General features: G+C 40.0%; 1 protein-coding gene across 1 annotated transcript in view; it reads left to right on the top strand.

Moving 5' to 3' along the window:
• The window catches only part of DNAAF8 (dynein axonemal assembly factor 8), an 84,698-nt gene that overhangs the window by 7,084 nt on the left and 56,297 nt on the right, over nt 1-21,317 (top strand). The window contains 5 exon segments of the mRNA XM_088523101.1: nt 158-304; nt 1,134-1,208; nt 3,288-3,656; nt 5,558-5,717; nt 20,580-20,771. Coding sequence (XP_088379227.1) covers nt 158-304; nt 1,134-1,208; nt 3,288-3,656; nt 5,558-5,717; nt 20,580-20,771 — 943 coding nt within the window.

Genomic DNA, 21,317 nt, shown 5'->3' with positions numbered 1-21,317 from the left:
AAAGTTGGTGGTCAGTAAGCAGAAGCTGAGTTTGAACCTGTGCCTTAGCCAAACACAAAATTCTTTTCTCAGTCTAATTCTGGACATAACCTGTGTCCTTCTGAACGTCCTGTTTCGATAAGGAGGAGGACATGCTGAAATTGTTTTCTGTACTTAGGGATGTTGCCTTCCTGTCATCTTCACCAAATTCTCTAAGGATGAACATGATGAAATTACAACACCCACCAAAGCCTCCAACAGTATACATTGATTTAAGAGATGCTAAACCAGAGAAGTCAGTATCATTCTCTGGTGAGAAACAAAGGTAAATTTTGACTTTACTGGTAATGAGAAGTAGGTAACCTTCTGTTTGTGTCTCATGCTTATGGTGAAATATAACTTTTAAAGTTTTCTCTACTTTTCCACCTCTCTGTGACCTTAGTAGAAAGGGAAAGCCCCTAGCTGAACATGGAGGCAATCTCAAGAAAAGATAACCTCTATCACAACAAGCAGAGGTGCAGGCAGCGTGGAAAGGGCATGCAAGTCCTCCAGGGAAATAACTTTGAGCAAGTTTTCCAGGTCTGAAGAAGTGGGCATTGTCTGCAAAGCAGTGCTTGGATTTGCCTGTTGGAGTTGGGCTAACATTGTGACAGCGCTGTATAAAAATGGAAGTCCTGGATTACATTCTTAGATAAACAACTGTTGGTGCTGGCTCCCCAGTGTGCTGTGTGATAAGAGGGCCCTATAGTCATGTCTGGGAGACCAGGTTCTTCTTGAGATCTGCTACAGGTTCTGGCAAACATTCCTTCTTCTAGAGTTAATGGGGTCTGAGGAGGCTGTTTGCTCTCTTCTCTGGATATGCACATTTTATGGAAAGGAAGTTTGAAAAGAACAATCATCAGAAAAAAAATGTAGATAAAAAACAGCAAGGTGCTTTAAATACCCTTAGCTGACACAGTGTGGTCTATATTGAATATATTTTGCTGGAATGATTGTGTCAGGAACCATCCATAACACCCAGAGATCTTCCTCAAAAGTGTGTATCCCTTCTTTTTTTCTAATGTTTTAAAATTTGCATTCTAGAAATGGCTAGTAAATCAAAATCCAGTTTGAACAGAGTTAAATAATACTCTAGTGTCTCATTTGTTTCGTAGTGAAAGTGACAGCTCCACTGAAGAAGAAGAACAAGAAGAAACTATGACATCTAAGGACCAAGCAAAAAGGATAATGTAAGATTCTTTACCAGGACCCCAGTTCAAATGACATATGTGTTCACTTTTTCTTAAAATTAAAGTAATTTCCCAGACAGTAAGTATGAAAGCTCACATGCTGAAATACCTACATTTGTGTTCTTCACGGCAAAAGTGCCCAGCCTAATAATAAATAGGAAGTGTTTCCACCAGGCCTCAGGATATTGCTCTGTTCTTTCTGTTGCATGATAAAGGTACTGAAGTTAATGCTGTTGATGCTTGAGGCAGTGCAGCACCTTGCTGCTTCACAGCTGCAGGGGAACTTTTCAAAAGACACATGTAGAGTAGACATGGGTAGTTGGGAACTTGACTCTTTTTTTTCCACAGAAATGTTTGAATGACATGAGAAAAGTGTTTTTTTCTTTTTTTTTTTTTTTTTTACAGTGACTCAGAACCAAACTTTGAAAATATTAGAGGGAGTTGACTCAGACAAACCTTTTATTTTTAGAAATAATAAAACACATCTAGAAGTGGATGTTGATTTAAAGAGGTTATTGAATACATTGAGTGGGTGGGAAACCTCACAGTTCTCCTTAATTGTGTAGATATATATAGCCATGGAATCCTAAACTGTGAATTCTTCAATATGCAGATATGCTATTTTTTTCCTGTTACTAGGCATAGGGTTTGATTCATACACATTGGTTGTTAGACATTTGTTTAATTTCAAGCAGGTATGTCATTTTTTAAACATCTTAACTGCATTTCCATTCTGGATTATCTTTAGATATCTGATGCATGTAAACTCACTACAGTACAGAGGACAAGCCGATCATTTTGTATTGTTGTGCCAGCCAGTTACTTTTACTCATTTTTTAGTAGTTTGAAAGAATAAATGACTTGCCAAGGAAGAACGCCCAAACAGTGTGATTTAGCAGTTCAGAACAAATAATCCATAGCCAGCATAAAGGAGGAATGTGAAGATGTTTGGAAAACTCACTGACGCTGATGCACATTCAGGAGTTGCGTCAGTGTAAATCTGCAGTGATGAAAAGCAGAGCTTAACTGATAGAATTTTCATTAGTTTTAAGGTTGCTAAAATACACAAATCAAATGCTTGGCAAATATTATCCTATTCTGTTCCCAAATAAGGAAGCTTCATCATTGGAGCAGGGCAAGAATTTTATCTCATTTACTTGAGGTAAATGCTAATTGCATTTTTCTGATCTAGATGGAGTTATTCTTAAACTGAGCTATGTCTTCCATAGCATAGCATACCTACTTGTTCGGTGCTTGAAGGGAGAGACTTCAGAAATCTCCAAAAGTTTGCTTACCCCATGAAATGGGTTTCCTGGGTGTTCCTAAGATGTTCCAAGAAGCATAAGTCTGATTTGGATAGGTACAGCACTATGATGCTATACACTCACATACATTGCCTAACCACAGCATCAACATTCATCTTCATCAGGCTTTCACTCAATCTACGTATTCTCCAGCTATCACTAAAACAAGTGGATTCTTTGCTTATAACTCCCCGATGAGTTGCAGATTAGTATGAGTTTTACTACATCAAATAATGTGGGAGTCTTGTCCTCACTGTACAGGACAGCAAAGCAATAACCATATCGTGCTTGATCTGCCATGGGTAGGACATTTCACAGCAGAGGACAATCACAAGATTTTGATGCTGACAGTTACACTGTCCCATGAAACATGGAGGACACAAGGGTCAAACAAGTTCTAAGATTCCTGAAAGATCTTTTCCCTCTATATGTATTTGAAACCTAACCCCTATGTCCAAAGAGCAAGAAGGTCTGCAGACTGTCTGATTGCCATGTAAACAACTACATTTGGCCAGGGTTCTTCCAGTAGGTCTTTTTAAATCCTGCTGCCTGAAATCCAGAACAGGTGAGTAAATTGCCAGTAAGATCCATTTCACGTTCTGTATCTGTAGTGCGGTATTTTGTTCCCTGTGCTGCTATTGTCTATAACTACTACCCATACAGATGCTCAGTGCCTGCTTTGGGCTGTCACTCAAATGAAAGATTCCTCAGTGTGTGAATTTATTCCCTGTAATGTTCTATGTTGATTAAATCATTTTTTGCATTTTCTTTGCAGAAAGAATTGTTCAGGGAAAAGCCTGCTGCTGCGACAACTCCATAAAGCCCGTAAAGAAGCCTCTGGGCATCTTTGTAAAACTTCTACCCCACCTGAAAGACTTGAAGGCGTAAAGCAGGATCCAGAAAGTTTGGAAGAGATAGGTGCCTTGAAAGTCAGACGAAAACGATATTTTAAAGTGAGACAAGAGACTAACAAGGTGATTTCCAGGGATTTCATGAGTTTGGAGACAGAGAATGGAAATCTCCCCTTGTCAAACTATGGGGTCAGTGAAGCTGACACAGAAAGGGAAAACAAAACAGAGACTGAGGTGCTTCAACATCCAGGAAATGCTCCAGAATCTCCTCTAACTGCAACAGAATTGCTAAGGTACCATGCCAGGAAAAAAAGTCATCAGTACTTTTGATTGCAGTTTATCTAATTGTTTAAGATTAAAGAACTTTTTTTGTTATCTTGTCTGTAACTTGGGGAACAAAGGTGTGTCTAGCATTACCTAGAAAGACAGTCAAACAGGGCAGCTATCATTTCATGATTTTAGAGGCAGCCTGTCTTGGTAGACCAGAGAACTGGCCTAGGATTAGGTATGCTTTGCTATGGCACCACTAACATCATAATTTTAGCCATTTTCCTTACTTTTGATTCTATGTAAAAGGAGGATAATGGCATTAATCTCCTTTACGAAGAAAAATACTGAGATCTAATAAGCATAGCATCATAGAAAATAGGGCTGGAAGGGACTTGGGAGATCATTCTGTCTCCCTCTATGGGGAGAGATTAAGCTATAATCTAATCCTTTCCTGGCAGATATTTATATAATGTGGTCTTGAAATCTTCTATCGTGAGGATTCCTTGACTCCCTCGGCAGTATATTCCACTGCTTAATTATTCTTAAAATTGTAAAGCTTTGCCTTATGTCTGATTTAAATTTTTCCACCTCCAATTTAAGCTTATTACTTCTTGTCCTGTTCCTAGGGAATGTGAAGACGGTTTATTCCCTTTCTCAGCATAAAAAGCCTTTTACATGTTGAAAGACATAACGTGTCTCAACTCTCAACTTTTTTTTTTCCTTCCAAAAAAAAGCAATTAGCAATTCTGATTCTTTGTCTTACTTCATGAAAATTGCAAGAGTTTGAAGGTATGATCTCTCTGCTTTTGAGAAAGAATACCCATGAGGAACTGACGTAGCACAGAAATATCTTGGAAAACTAAAAAAGGAGAAATTTCCATGTTATCAATCAAAGGAATTACGGAGAGCTTACTCTAGTGTTTGGGCCTCTGCCTAGTTGGGCTTAGTTTTATGTAATGCATCTTGCAAAAGGTCTAATTCTAAGATGAAGTCAGGCAGCTGCCTTGTGCACCTGCCCAACTATGTTAGAGTGGTCCATTTTACTGACTTTTCAAAGGTTATATTAGCTGTGTGCTATTTTCAGAGTGAAATTTAACATGTCATGTCATTTAACATGTTTGACATATGAGCCCTTAAAAGAATTAGAATCTGCCTGCTCCAGAGACAATTGCTTTATCCCTGTTAAATAGTTGCCTATACCCAGGCATTGGGACACTTCAGCTAAAATGAACTTGGTTTAAATGGCAGATGGTTGGCTACAGGTTATTTCTCCAAGGAACTCCTGACATTAAAGCTCATCACTTCCATCAGTTCAGTAAAGCTCCAATTTGTTTACCTGCCATATAGATGACAGACAATCACTTGGCAGGAATCTGAGTTGTTTGTTATTATTGCAGAGAGCAAGAGCTCACAGTGATTTTAGTGAATTCCAGTTCTCTTTCTGGCCAGTCTAAGTGTTGTTGGGGCACCTGGAGCTTGGATAAAGATTTCCAAAGAAAACAAACTTCTTTTTTTTTGCCATAAAATGGCAAATAGGATCTTTAAGCAAACATCGAAATATACAAACATGGAAAGTCTTGGTTCAGGGAAAGCTTGTCACTGTATTATAGCAAATGCAAAAGGGAAGGGAGTTAGAGATCCACTGAGAATGTTAGTGTGGAAAAGCAGAGTGAAACATCAAAAACAAACCTCTGCCGATTCCACTGTCCTAATGGCATGTTCCAGTCCCCAAACAAGTGATTGTCACCACTTGTCAGAGATCTGAGTTTGCTCCTTTTTTTCTTTGTTGTTTCACAGAGACATCATTTTACCCTATTGCATAAGGCTTTGTGCCCCCAGGATTTAGATTTAGATTTCTAAATCTATTTTAGCCTTTTTCTCCTAAGTAAAAATTAAAGCAAAGAAGAATCTGTGTATTTTTCAGGGGAGAAGAAAGTGAAAGAGAACTATCCCAAAAGGAAGAACAGATGAAAGAGAAACACAGGAGAAAGAGCTTCCAAGAGCAGCTGGAGAGAGATCAGCCTCAGCTCTCAGTTACTGGAAAGCAGCCCATGGCAGAGAAAACACCCGTTTTGTTCCACATGGTTAGTAGTTCAGTGTAGGACTCTCCCCTTCAGAGTGGTCTCCTGGCCAAATGCAACTGTGATCCTTGAAGCAAAAAGCATTTTCATTGTATTATTTTAAATCTATGTTTGTTATGGAGTGGCAATACCCAGTTAGATGAGCAATCCGGACAGCTCTTCCCTCATGTTAATGATTCCTTAACCTTTCACCTTTCTTACATGGGGAATTCTCTCAAAACTGCGCACTCTCCTTCCATGCTTGATGTGTGAAAGCATTGCGGAGGGCCTGGTTTGCTGAAATCAGTGGGCTCAGTGTTATTTACTTCACTGGAACCTGGTTTTGATGCATAGTTTTCGTAAGGTTTTTGAAAGAGATATTTTAACTGTCACACATTTAAATCAAAACCTGTGTTTTTGAGTTCCTAGCAGCTTTATAATTCTTTTTTTTTTTTTTTTTTTTGGTGTATATGTGAATAAGCGATTGATGAGGGTTGTGAGTTTAGTAGTAGTTCCTGGTTTTGGCTGATGCTTTTATTAAGGGAGTATGAAGTTAATCTGTTTTTTGAAAGCCCAAAACACATCTCAGAAGACAGGACTGTTTCTCACTGCAATAAGATTTATACATCTATTCCTGTTTCATTCTGGCACTGATTTCATGGAGCACAAATCCAGCTGAGAAAGTTAGAGAAACTCCAAACTGTAGTGATTGATTTGGGTTAAGACCAGAAACACATCTTTTCTATCACTGCAAAAGTGAAAGACCCTACAGGCTTCTCACTGGAGGGACAAGTTCATTTGTTTTTAAACAGCTGCCATCTTCCTGCACATTAAAAAGCTCGTTGATCAGTGAACTAATCACTGATGCACAGGACTAAAATTGCCAGATGAAATTCTCTCTGCTGGCTTGCTCTAGTAAGTACAATGCACTGCACACAGCTGTGTTTCCTTAGCTGCTTTGATGCTTGTTCTGAAGGTTGTGAAGGCTGTAAATACGGCAAATGCTTGATTCTCAGCCTGCTGAAAGGGGCTACTGACAATTCCAGTTAGCCCTCAAAGGTGCAGGCACTTGCTTGTTAGAAATGTACTTGAGTCTTGCTAGCCAGTATCGACCCCCAGGAATGCACCGCTATCTACAGGCCTCCAACCAGGCTTCGTGCCCCTGATCCCAGCCCTCTGAACTCTCCCATTCAGCCACTTTTCAATCCACCTCACTGTCTGCTCATCTAACGCACATTTTATAAACTCATCTACGAGGGTGTTATGGGAGACGGTGTCAAAAGTCTTCCTGAAATCAAGGTAGACACATGCACTGCTCTGCCCGTGTCTTTCCAGACAGGCATCCCATTGTGGAAGGCTATCAACAGGCTCGTTAAGCATGATTTCCCTTTGGCAAATCCGTGCTGACTACTGATCACTTTCCTATCCTTCGTGTGCTCCGAAAGGATATTTGGGATTAGCTGCTCCATCACTGAAGTCACTGAAGGATTGAAGTCAATAAAATGAAGACAGATGTTTGGTAATGAGCGTCGGAGCATTGCTAGGGGTAGTATGGACTTTGGGATGAACTAACCATCCCAGGGCTTACTCAGCTTCTTAGGCTTGTAGGAGCTGCTGATCAGCTAACTGGTGCATCAGCTAAGTGACAGTCTGCTTGGGAAAGACTGTATGAGTTCTTGAGACAAAACAGGACAAAATCAGCACAACCTATGGTAAAAACATTCTGTGGGTAGCATTGCTCTTAATTATTTTTCAGAAATATTCATTATTAAAACTAAGAAGAGAATTTTTAAAAGTTTATCACCATCATCCATCAAATATAACAGTTTTTTATAAGATTACTTGAAATTCATCCAGACAGCAGCATTATTTGTCTTTGAATTAGAACATGTTTTTCTTTTTTCCTTTGCTAAACATAGGGAAGAAAAAAAAACTTGAATGTTTTGACATTTAAAACTAAAAAAGCTATAATTTGGCAGCTGTGTCTCTCTGGAAATATGTAATATCTATATATAAACATGTATATTCAAAGAACAAACCAGAGCATATGAAAGAGTAGCACAGTTTCAAATTTGTTTTTGAAGCCCTTTGTTTTGGCAATGATAGATGTTCAGATCCAGAACATGTGTCATAGTTTCCAGAATTGCCCTAACCAGTTTTAATATGCATAAATAATTGAATAATAAAGAAAAAGTTAAGAAACTCTGCAATTAGGGTAGCTGAGATACTTGGAAAGGAATGTAAAATTTTAAGAAACTGCATTATGATTACATTAGAGTTCTTGCTTTAACTTTGAAAACAGTGAAATTGTTTGTGAAACAGTGAAAGATTTAATGTTGCTGTCTTTTTAGCTTAACCTAATTCAGTCAAACTCTGTACTCAGTTTTACTGTCAGTGGGAAACCCTAATATAAATGGGAATTAGGTTTGGGAAGAACACTTTCAAAACTATGCAGGTAATTAAGACCGTGAACTAACTTTCAGAGGTATTTAAGCATATAAAGAAAGAGCTGATATGCAATGGTATTTTCAAGATATAAAAAATAACAAATGGAAATCAGTGGGAATTAAGCACTTTATCATTCCAAGATGCAGGCTGGCAGGCAGAATTCTTTACTTTTGTAATCTTCCCCAACTTGTAGTTTCAAAGATTCATGGACAAACCTACATCCTGCCCCAACCTTCAGCTCTTCTGAAAGCAGGCACCTTAACCCCATTTTGGCCTTTGAATTGAACTCAGAACTGAAGACCAGCTGAGTAGTGGTGTAATCCATGTTGTAAAGTCAGGCTGTATTAATAGCTTAGGGTAACACACGTAGGTTTGGTTTCAGTTTCGGACAAGAATAAATGTTATTGCCAAGGGAGATGGCGAAGGAATATTGTGCATCATGCCAAACTAAGTGGAAGATGTAAAATGAAAAAGGGTTGACCCATCATTCCATTCATTTTGCACATTATAGTAAATTAGCACTAATTTTGATGTCGATAGTACATTGAGATTAGAGAGGGTCCAGTTAATTGTTATTTTTGCCAGGCTCATCTCTCTCTCATGTCAAGGGGAAGCAGAAGCAGGTCCCACTCTAGTGGAAGACAAGCCAGGAGCTGAGGGTAGCAGCAAGGCAGGCAGGGCACGGAGCGCAGTCACACAGGACCCGAACAAGAAGAGCAGAGCAGGTGCAGTGAGGGCAGGCAGTTCCTCCAGACCCCCAGGAAAGTCCATAGCGATGAAGCAGGTCTAAGGCTGAACAAGAAACCCAAGTCAGGGTTGGGACCGGGCGCAGGAACGATAAGCAGTATCAGCCAATAGTGACCACCCAGTGAGCCTGCAGTGATGGAGCAGGTCTGAGATGAAGGCATGAAGTTAAATCAATGAACTGGGGACAGGGTCCAGACCAGTGAGTGCACAGCCTGGCTGCAGCCCAGCTCAGTCAGTAACAAGCAGCTTAGCTCACACGCAGCTCCCAGGCAAAGAGGGAAGGGCCCCCATGGAGGCTTCTTGCAGCTCTTCCACATCCCTCCTGGTAGCCGTCTAATCTGAGGTTACACAGCTGCACTGTACCAGAGCTGCCAGCTGAACCCCTGCGTGGTGCTCAGGGCTCTCATATTTTACATCCAGCAGTGGATTTGATTTAATTCAATACTCAGCAAAAAGCAGAGTTAGCTTTTATTATCCATTATTTTATTCTTGGGACAAAACAGTGTTTTTCCAATGTGGCTTCAGCTTGATTCTTTGTTTACCTTCATTTCTTTATCATGATATAGCAGAATAAGATCATATAGTTTGAAAGCCACTTCATTACCAGTACCTTGTAAACACAATTTTATATACCTTATATAGTCAAAAACTATTAGGAAATGAATGTTGATTCATATTTGCTGCGGCATCTAATTCTTGGCTACACAACCACACTGGTTAACCTTGTATTACTGCTTACATTACCATGATCATCATGTTATTACAGCTTAGCTTTACAGCTAGCCTACTGAACAAAAACATCTTAGCATGCAACCCAGTCATTCTAGCTTAACAAATATATCATGCTGATGTTTTCTTTTTCAACTTGCAAGCATAATCACTATAACCCTTCTGGCAAAATCAGTAGTTTTCCTATATTAGTATGCCCTTGAATTGGCTCACTGATGTCAGGTAGAATTCTCAGAGCAAAGCATTTTCTGCTTGGGTTCCTGCTAAGTTAAAATTAAAAATATACTAGGGTCAAAACCTTCCTTGCCCCTTTACCTTTTAGTCTTTAATCTTGGTCTGATATCTCTTTCATTAGAGTTCATAGGAAGATTCCTGGCAAAATTCTCGGGTCTTGTCTAACATTGAGATTAGTACTAAAGCATTAAATATTCAGTTAGTATGACAGTTACCCCAAGCTTGCACAGTAAGACTCTAAGTAGAAATTGGTTTTCAAAACGTGTAGAAATATTTTTAGTTCCTTCTATTACTAGTGCCATATGGCCTTTTATATGGTAGATGCCTTGAGATCTGCACAGTTTTCAGTGATATGTTTTGGATTTTTTACCTGTCTTACTGGAGTAGGTATCTGTGATTTCCATTATTATAGCCTGAGTGCCTTGTGTATTTTTTTTTTTTTTTTGATACAGGATTGCTTGCAAAATCTTTGGAAATGGGCTTTATCTTACATTTTACTAGAGCACACAGAGGGTTGCTTAAAGTCCAAAGTCCCAACCCAACAGTTTGTGAGACAGGCCATACTACCATGATCAGCTGAGCAACTCCACAGTAGACTTGCTAGAATCAATGTAATTAGGTGAGCTCCTAAGGAGTCTCTTTTTTTTTCCTATGTGGAAAACCCTGAAAGGAGAGGAACTATAAGATTTCAGCAGGTGTTTTACCTGAATGGGTAAAGCTACTTATCTTTATACATTTGTTTCAGAGCAGTACAAAGCCTGTACACTGAAAAAGCCTAATCCACCAGTTAGGAGAGGAATAGATTTTTTACTCATTATGCACAGAGAGCTAAATTTATCTCCAACAAAGGACTGCTATGTACTTCTTAGGTAGAGGGAAATAATTATTTGCCTATTTCACTTGTGATTTCCTATTTCAGATCTTGTGACCAAAGTAGCTAAAAAAATTCTATATCTTTGTCACTCCAAAGCTGATTTTGTAAGTTTATATCATTGTGTGGCCAAATGGTGTTTTCATTTACACCCAACTGAAGTAACTGCTACATTGGCATCTGAGTGAATGTAATTGAACCCGGCATTTAGCCCTTGCTACTCTTTTACTATAGATTCAAAAACATTAATTGTAAGACTTGCAAAATGTGTTTTCTGGGCTAAATCTGTTTCTGGCACCAGAACTGAATTTGGCTTGTGCTTTCTGTAAGTCCTCGGCACTTTCCTTGCTCTCAAGTCTATGGGGTTGTGGCCAGCAGTGGTGCCAAACTGCCAGCAGATGGCCCCTGAATTCTTCCCTTTGCACAGTGAGGTATTTAATGAGTTCCTGAAACAAGATTAAAATCTCTTCCACTTAATGAACCTGCTGCCTGAACTCAAGAAAGGATTAAAAATAAACTAAGGCAATTAGAGATGGTATAGTTAAATTTAGTGTGCAAAAACAGAAGGCCAAGATTCCTGTGTGTGCCATCAGTCCAGCATACGGAATCCAGAACAGCATAGGAGTTCCCAAGAAAATGTTTTCCTAGCACAGGGGACTGTTAACTGGCACAGAGCCAGTATTTCTGGCCTCTCATCATCTTCCCACTTGATACTAACATAGGAAGCAAGAGGGTTTTGTTGGCACAGTATTTTAGGCTTCAGTTGAGCTGAGCTGGTGCATGGTCTCCTCCTTGGCTGCAGTCAGCAAGGCAGAGGAGCAAAAGCTGCTGCAGCCTCTGCCATGGCCCAGGATAGCACAGATCCATCCTAACGATTTGTCCATAGCAGGAAAGCAGAGAATCCAAGCCTTAAAGCTGTTCTATATAAATAACTTGCTTTACAGAGGCAGCTTGCCTGCGTGTTCTCAGTGTTCTGGGAGTGACGGGAGTTTTGGAAGAGTTCACTTTAGATCCTATTGAAGCTCAGGTTAAAGCAAGCCAGGAAGTTTAATTTTGGATGACTTCTCAATAATTGTGCACATACCACCAGAGTACTTGGTTAGAACATGACTTACATTAATCCTGCTATATATAGCTCTTCAACAGGTTCCTTACATACATTGCTGCATATATGTTCACCTCATTCAGCTGAACCATGTGAAGAGCTAGAGCACCCCTTATTTGAAATCAGTGATGGTAAGACAGATATTGTATTATGGCAACACCTAGGAAACCCTATTAAGGACTGAGGTCTGTTGTGCTAAGACTTTTACAAACACAGAAGTAAAGAAAAACTCAGCCCCGGAAAACTCACATTCTGTACTGAACACAATGACACTACCAAACACGCCATGCAAAACCTTCCATTTAATTTTTTTTTTTTTTTTTTTTGCTTATTGCCCCTGCGCTTACTAAAACATGACTCTGCCATTATGGACTTACAGTAGGAGAAAATAAATTGGAAAGAGAATTAAATCCCAGGAAGACAAAGTAACTTCCCAAGGTTGTAAAATGTTTGTACAAGTGAAGTCAAGCCTGGGACTCTGCTCCTGGTTTTGCAGGGGCTCCCACCATCATCCGCTGCACTTTCCAGCTGCAGGATGGATTGAACACAGTCAGGTCTTGCAGAGGAGTGACTGTTTTCAGTCCTGTTTCACCAGTTTGAATTGAAGTGGACCCAGAAGAATGTGAAATATTTAATCCTTTATATTCCTTGGCACATATTGGAGGTGATTAAAATGAATTTAGGCCTATCATTGAATATATTTATGCCTGTTCTTGACAGATGGAAACATTCGTTGCTGTTGCATAAGGGAAAGGTTAATATAAGTAAAATGAATATAGTTTCCAGAATTAAGTGCATGAACTTGCTGCCAGTAGAGGTCCTAAATAGTCCTGCATTTACAGTACCAGAATGGCTCAGATGAGCTTGAAATAAGACAATAAAATAGAATGCCCATTTGCTAAAACTCTCTCTCATTTGGAAGGGAGCAGGAGAGGAAACCCTCTAAAAGTAGTAGTGTCTCTAAAAGTAGTTACTCTTTTGTCAGCAAACTCTGTGTTTGCTGACAGCAGTAATAGCTGCTGTAAGTTTGCAATACATGCAAATGAATGTCCGGTGTGTTTCCTCACTGTGAAATCCTTTCTGCCATACATCTCTCCTTTGGATCAGGGTAGAATTCACAACTCCCGGCCTTATCTCAGTTGTGAACAGGGATGCGGTTTGTAAATGAAAGGAGGCTGATTTTGACCCTCCATTTGGCCTGCTACGTGTCTTGCACAGCTACAGCACTGTAAAAGTGGCCGTGTAGTATAAACCGTATTCCTGTTTCCTTCTCATGCCTTCTTGTTTAGCATTATGACTTCATGTTGGATTACAGTTCCACATAAATCTTAACGCATTGGGGATGAGCTGTCTCAACTTGCAAACACATTACACAAATAATAGTTATGGAAATGTTATTGTTACTGGCAGGACTATTGAGTGGAATTTGAGGCTTTATTGGAGTTCACAAAGTAGAAGAATCCTGCAGTTATTTTTATATTAAAAGTGGAAAGCACTGTCCAGCTACATGCCAAGCATCTGGAGTTCCCACAAGCATCCATGGAGATCATAAGCACCCACTCTTCTGGGAATCATAGATGAGCCTTTTTTCCTGCCCTGCAGAATTCACAGGTGTCAGAATTTTCCTACACGGTGTGTTGCAGTTGGACACAACATTGCAGAGCCCGTTCTCTGACTAGATAGACCGAATCCATCTCTAAACTGGAAGCTGATGGTTTGTGTATCAGGCCACTTGAGCTATGACAAAACTTTATGATAAAGCAGCCGGGGTGCTTTCAGCTTCCAGGCTGATCCAGCCGTTAAGGTGCTGCTCTCCTCCTTACAAATGCTCCAGACTAGAACTGGTTACCACCGTCAGTGCGGGGTGGTTAAGCTCACAGAGTTTGGGGGTGATACAGCCTCTAGGTGTGTGTGAGTTTACTTTGGGGAAGGGAGTATTGGCAGAAGCAGGGGCTGGGCCCCTGAAAGCAGCCACAGTGAGTTACGCACTGCAGCATCGGTAAGTCCTGTGTGAGGACCTGAAAAGGAGCATAGTTGGTCAGTCCCTGTCTCCCACCTTATTTTCTCCTGTGGGATTTCCATAGAGCATCAGGGGAAAAGACATTCGAAGATAAGTAGATTTAAAACTAGGAAAAATAAGACCTCACCTACATTACTGAGGTAGTGACTCAGGACCGATTCCTTGCTCTGTCATGGCACTTTAGAGTGATCGTGTACAATTTCTTTCCCTGCTTGGGCTTGGAAACTGGAGTTGAGATTTTTTTTGTGGTGCAATTTGAAACTGGTTGAAGAACTCTGCTATGAAAGATATAGTTATAGCTATTATGGAAGATACTACTGCTGTTGGCATTATAGAGGACATGATGTTGTTTCAGGGAACAGAGATGACTTTTCAAAGTTTGTTGTTAATCTCAACAATTACTCTTCAGAGTGTTTTACAGGCTTCTGGTAATTAATCCAGCTAGACAGGGACTAAGATAAGGAAGTATTATCCTCATGTTACAGCTTCAGGGAGATTGAGTGAAAAAATAATCCATTTCAGAGCCAGGACTACAACTCAAGTTCCTGATTCCCAGTCCTGTTCTCACATGGAACGTGCAAGTAATTTCATGTCCATCACTGCTACTTCAGCTGCCTCTCATTAGCCAGGAATATAAGCTCATTAGAGCGGGAACTTTGTGTTTCATGAGCTTGAAACATCAACACAATGAGGTTCTGAACTGCTCTAAGCCTCTCCAAGTGTTACTGTAGTGTAAACACCAATCATGAAAAAGGCACTTCTCATTTTTAATGATTATGTCTCAGAAGACAAACAAAATTAAATAGGATTTAGTGTCATTTTAATTTAAATTTTAATGCAGTTTTCAGAGCACTTCTTCATTTACCTGAGAAGTTGAGTCTTTGTCAAAAAATTTGCCCCGCCACAAATAAAGACAAAATTGTATGTAGAACAGTTATTGATTATAATTATTTGCAGACTTGGTGCCAAATGGCCTCAACTAAATCAGTTTTTCATGTGAGAATTTTGGTGGAAATACCATTTTCATACATTTTGAGTCAGTTAAAATGCATTACAACTGTGCATCTTTTTTAATGTTCCATAGAAGTAATTCGAAGCAATCCTGTCAAGGAAGTCACCATAGCTTTAACTGTGCTTACTCATCGCTGCTTCCTGATTGATAGGTTTGTTCCTTTCATCCTACTCTGGTCTAGTGATTTCACACACTGACTAGAAATATATTGTCTGAAAAAGGACATTAGCTCGTTGTGTAAGACTATCTAATAGCAATAATGTTTCTAGACTCAGGATAGGGCAGGAGATCAGAGTGAGACACATTTATATACATATAAAACATATATAGGAGAGGCGGCATGGCAAGGGCAGTCCTGTTTACTGACATGAGGAGAATCATCAAGAAAAATGCTGGTCAACAAAAATAGAGTTTAGCACCAGAAGCATCCCCTCAGATACACAAGACTCTCTTGGTTTAAGAGCAAATGGTGGATGCTTTTGAATTGTCTTGTTCACTACAGGTACTGAATTTTGGGCTGAATATACCTTTCTTTCCTGCAACTGATGACAATCTCTTTTCCCTAGCATATTCTTTAGGACAGATTCCAGACTCCTATGCCAGAATGGTTGAACATTTCTTTCATAGCACATACATAAATTTTAGTGAAGTATTTGAGGATTCCTTTAATACAGACTAGTCCAGAAGTGCCACAGAACCAGTGTAAATCACTGGACATCCCATTCTGATGTTGTCTTCATTTGTGTGAAGGATTATGGCTTGGATTGGCTGAAAAGGGCCCTTGTATAATCCTCACATTTCCTGAGATGGAAATTTATCTGGTCCTAGCTCTCATTTACTGTCTGCAAATGTTGTAGAAGCAATAAGACTTACTTAAATTGTACCTGGGGTTGCTCTTACTCAGCTGGCAGCAACCTAAAAATGTGCACAAAGTGATTTTTGCTCTGTTTGGATCTTGTGCCGGGCAGAGCTCACTTACTTTCCATGTGTCACTTCTGAACTGTGCTGCCATACTCAGTAATTCCTGGTGATGAGCTGACATTTCTCTTTTACACTTGCCTTCTTTGTGCTCTAGCAGAGCTGCTGGTTACCTTCAGCACCTTCATGCTGACGGAAATGGGAAAGCATTTTCTTCTGAATTAGGAGAGATTGTATATTTCATGCTCAAGACTAAGCCTAAGTGTCCAGAACAGATGATTCTTTCAGCAAAGACATCTTCTTATTTTTTCCTCTTTTTTACATAACCTCAGATGATGCGTAATACTGTAACTATGAACTGCACAGATCATAACAAATAGCACTTTCATTATGCAGCTCTTTGACTTTCTGCAATCTTATTTTGGCAGTGTTTAAAATTACCCCTTTTGGAGGATCATATCTCCTCCATTTTAGCAATCTGAAGCTCAGTTCAGGTCAGGAAATTTCAATACAGTCCTACTACTGCCATATTTTTCAGATCAGTAACCTCAGTGTGTTTGATACTCAGAAAAAACACTTGTGCTGGAGAGAGCAAATCTAGTACAAAATGAATTAACAGAAAGACCATTCAGACCATTAACATCAGTCATGCTCTCCTTTTTGTTATTAAATGTTGCCTTCCTAATTACAGTATGTTCTGCGAGTTGCATACCGGAAATAGAGATATTTTCGTCATTCTTCTCCTTTGCTCCCACTTTGCAATGATAAAGCAGTTCTTTGAATGGTTTCGGGGTTGATTCCACGATTTAATGTGGAATTCAAATTATCTAACAGATGGTATTGTCATCATTTTTCCCTTCCCTAAAGAATGAAAAAGAACAAACACTTGACATTTCCAATACATCTTCATCTACTGCAAGAGTTTTTAGGAGCCACAAAAGTGTTAGGCACTTTGCATCGGAGAGCTGGGCAGAACCATTAAACGTGTCTTAACTCCCCACCATCCTACACAAGCAACATTTTATCTGCATTTAAAACAGATGCACGACCTCAACTTCCACGTGGTTGCATTTTCTTTTTCTGCTCTGAGTCTGCCTACAGCAAAGCATGAACATGCAACGCTGGAGCTATTTCAGCATAAGCAGTATAGAGTTTTGATTAGAGGAATTAGCTAGAGCTGCTAAAGTGCCTAGAAACCAGTTCACATTTACAAATGTGCAGCAGCTGCGTCATTTGGCAGAAGATTTCTGCAGTCAGTAATTTGCCATTCATCAGGGATTGCCTCTTAAATCTGTGTGATCCAAGCTGGGGGGCAGCTGACATAGAAGAATAAATTTAGACATGGCTGAAAACAATTATTTTGATTAATCCTCCAGCCAATGACAGTAAGAGTCCTGCTATCCCTCCCCTTCTCCCTCTCACCATAAAGAAGGGAATGTGGAAGCAGCTTTGATAGTTTCTCCTTGTTTTCAAGATAATGTGTGTGGTTGTTTAGCCCTTCTTGCTAGGGAATCTGCTCAGCAGAGGTTCTTCTTTAATTGCATGTGATAACTTGCTTCAGCTTTTAATGTCAGTGCCTTGCTGAAGAAGGAGCCATGTGTAAAGTGCTGAAGCTTTGTTCAGCTGCAAAGGAGAAAAGTTTTCTGAAAAATGGGGCCTCTTCCTGGCCACCAAGAGACCCTCTCAGGCTGGGTGAGCTAATTCTCTGAGAAATGCCAACTTTCTTATGTCTTTGTGAAGAAGTGAATTTCCTGAGCATGCGGTAAGGTGCGTCTTCCAAAGAGCAATTCAATAGCAGCTGCTTTCATTGCTGTTGGCCTTGTACCTAGCTGGTACAGCAGTAATATTCCCAGCTGGTCCTCCTGGGCTCCTGGCCTGTCCTGCTGCTCTGTCTTTCCAGCCTGGGGAATATTTGGGAGCCCTGGGGCAGCGGAGCCTGATGCAATATGTAGGTTTGCTGAAAGGAGCTGCAGAGAGATGCCAGCCAGGCCTTTCCAAAAGCATCAACAAAAGCATTGCTTAACCAATTAGACCCGTTTTATTAGAAATCAAATAACATTAGTCTTGGCTGACAAATTTATATCCTCTCAGCTTCAGCTTGCTAGGATTAGAAACAGCTCTTTTAAAAAATATAATGAGATTAAAATAGCCTTTTTTTTTTAAGTGTCTGTCCCTGTGTAGCCCTTCTAAATGCACATTCTTTGTGAATAGTTGTTTCTTTCAGGACTGTGCCTCCATGTATCCTTAAGTTGTTCTGCAATTGCTTTTTGCTCACTTTTTGGTGGGGATTTGGTGTGGGATGACTGTCTAATTTTTACTTTAACTCTAGAGGCATGTTCTTCCTTGGCTCCTTTGGTGTGACCAGTGCTTTTACTTACAGTGTAGTTATGCTAAGATGCTTGTAGGTGGTCAGAACTGGGATTGGAGGAATGGTCATAAAATCTTATTAAGATGTTATTACAAAATCAACTAGCAAGTGCTTTTGAAAATAGGCAATGTTATCTTATTTGCAGTATTCTTGGCATATTGCTGGTAGCTGTTGGCACTTCACTGTCATCAACTGAAAGACTGTTTGTGATTGACAACATGATTCTAACCAATGTAACCAAAAATAAGAGGATTAAAATTATTTTTTCTTTTAATAATTTAAAGTTGTCCCAAATGAGAACTAGTATAAAATGTAGGCAAACTGGACTCTTGTCATAGATGAGCTAGGGTAAATTGGACAGACCTGGGTGAAGGCATCTTAAGGAAGCACTGCGTGTGGTTGACTTCAGATATTGTTGCATGGAATTAAGTAGCATTAGTTCTTTTTGTTGTTGTTTATTAGCTGTAATACTCTTGCAGCTAGTTAAGTTTTTATACTCCTGGATCCTTGTTGTAATAAGCAGTCTGGTAGAGGGAGGAGAGGATTATTGTTAAACTTTTTTTTTTCTCAGGAAGAACCTTAATTTAAGAGGCAAAAACTGTAATCTGGTCTTGCTCAGAAAATATTTTGAACCTTTCTCTGCTGCTGCCCCCAGCAGGTTTGGACCAGCTGGCTTTTTCCCTGCTTAAGCAGCAGTAGATACTGGTTTCATCTTTTGCTTGTGAGTTATTACCTGTCATGATCCCACCACCACCCTCTTGGTGCGAGAGGAAGGAGGCAACATTTTGGCAATACAGGGTGTAGAAACAGGCTGTCTTTTCCCAAGTTTCTGCTGAGGCCTTTTCCTTTGAGTTATAGCAGTAGCCTCCAAGCCCTGGTCCGTTCTGCTCTCTCCCCAGGACTGCAGGATCATTAGCTATGTGGATCTGCAGCAGCACAAACTTCGGTGTGAATATTTTTCCTTTGTTACTGATTGCAGTTTTTATTTTGTGCTGGTTGGCACTGCTGATGTCTATGGCAGATGTCTCAGCATCAAAGCACTGCAGCACAGTATATCTGCTGATGGCTTTTTTATTAATGTCTTTTTTGAAAGCTTATAAACTTGAGTATTTTCCTGACAGGCAGGAAAGTCAGGCTACATTAGCTTGTAGAGTGGATTAGTCATTAAACACCTTTGTGGACATTTTAATTCAGAATTAAAGTGGCTTTAATTGGATTTACCTTGCTTTGCTTCCAAAGCAAATTCAGGTAAATCAAATTAAGGTCAATTCAGTAGAAGGGCAAGGGCAGACATCCTCATTAAGGGCTACCTGGAGCAACTGAGAAGGTAACTGCCCAGCTGTTCCTTGACACCCCCCTGCTCCCACTGTGCCCACACAGTCCCCTCAAGGAGACGGGTGCTCCCTAACCTGCAAGAAGAGCTCCTTTCAAATGAGTCCTGCTTATTGTAACCAGCAGTTCAGCCTGCTGCTGGCCTGCGTTGGCTCGTGCAGGGAAGGCCGTCGTGTTGCTCCTTGGTGCTGCAGTGAGGAGTCTGCTTTTCAGCAGCTTGAATGAGGAGTCGGGGAACAGTGACACCATGAGCAGCAACGGCTGTTTGCAAAGTGCGTGTGTGTCTAGGTCAGTAAATATTTGCAGGCAGCATGCCTTGGGCTCCTTATTGTGGGGTCATGTCTGATAAAATGCAATATTGTCTTTAGGCTGGAAAATGCTAGAAACTGTATAACTGATTTTTATGGACTACGTTTCTTCCTACTTTACAAAGGTAATGTGATGGGCAGCAGACTGAATGCAGAAACAGCATACCAGCTACTAATTACAGCTGCAGCTATTGCATCTTTGGAAGAACAAAAGAGATTGTGAACTGTAATTCCACAACCCAAACTTCTATGTGTGTGTGGTTTTTCTCTTTTATTTATAGAAAAGGCCTTTTAAAAGAGAGGACTTTCTACCCTACGGGACCAATATGAGCTCTAAAGTTTAAGTGAACTCATAGTGTATCATCATCTAAAAATGAGATGCTAGAGAAAGCAGAAATTAATGAAAGCTTTAACATTTTGATTGGGCTTGTTTCAAAGGCATTTTGCTGATTAAAAAGTTAATGTTAAAGTTTAATACAGAGTATAAAATGAATTTGATCATATATTTTCAGCCGTGACTGTGTAACCTTACATTTGCTAAACAGTATCAGACTAAGTAAAGGCCCAGGTGATGGCTCTTCAAGAAAAGCTGAAGCTCTCCAAAAGGTGTTGGTGAAATAGTGACCCAGCTTTTATGGCAGAGGCAATGCATGGGCTCAAGATCCTTCTTTAATAAATGCGTGCTAGATATTATTTCTGCTTCTGTAGTGGCAATGAATGCAGTTCACTCATGTTGCTGAATACAGTTCCAGGTATCCAAAATACTTTAATTTTCTCCTTTTTTTTTTTGGCAGGAAGCCTCTTATTTGCCAGATATTGATACGTTGCCTAGGCCAGGCGCTATGAGGAAGGAGATGCTGCTTATGACAATTTGGCTGTTGAGCTGTGGCCAGGTAGCTGCAGAGCAGTGCAGTGAGCAGGTGCCCAACATGGTGCTGACAGCAGCCAACATTTACCAGGCCCTTGTGGCATGGCTTCTTTCTCTGGTGAGTACATGCAGTGACAGTGTGCAAGAGGTGGTATTTTAATAAAGGTGTATTTTGCCTTTCAGTGAGTGTATCATCGCTCTGGAAGTCTCCTTCCAAAAGATATAAAAAATTGTTTTTCAGAGAGAGTTCTCTGAAAAGAGGGCTGAGTATTATACTTACGTTTTGTAAAAGAAGTGACAGGTACTCATTTTTTAACACTTGGTCTGATTAAAAGTGATCCTTACCAGTAGTCAAAAGAGGTATGAAGAAGTGGTGGTCTGTTTCATCTTGATTGTCCTTTGAATCACATCTTTCTCTGCTAAAGAAATTCTTTTCCTCATTCTTCCCATTCATCCTACATTATTCTTCTCCCTGGGGGCAAGCAGGCAATGTCCTTTTCCTTTTTTCCACTTGCATGTTGACCTTGTTCTTTTTGCTCACTATAAACATGGGTGTATCAATCTGCTCACTTGGGAATCTCATCCTTTGCATGCAGCCTGCACAAGGCTTTTAAATCACTTAAACTCCACTTAAACAGTGTTAATCATTAATGATGTTCACACT

The sequence above is a fragment of the Tinamus guttatus genome, unplaced genomic scaffold (genome assembly GCF_059628265.1).
Source record: "Tinamus guttatus ecotype Peru unplaced genomic scaffold, ASM5962826v1 Tinamus_guttatus_pri_ptg000172l, whole genome shotgun sequence".
Classification (NCBI taxonomy): Eukaryota; Metazoa; Chordata; class Aves; order Tinamiformes; family Tinamidae; genus Tinamus; species Tinamus guttatus.
This window is presented reverse-complemented; position numbering and strand designations above follow the sequence as displayed.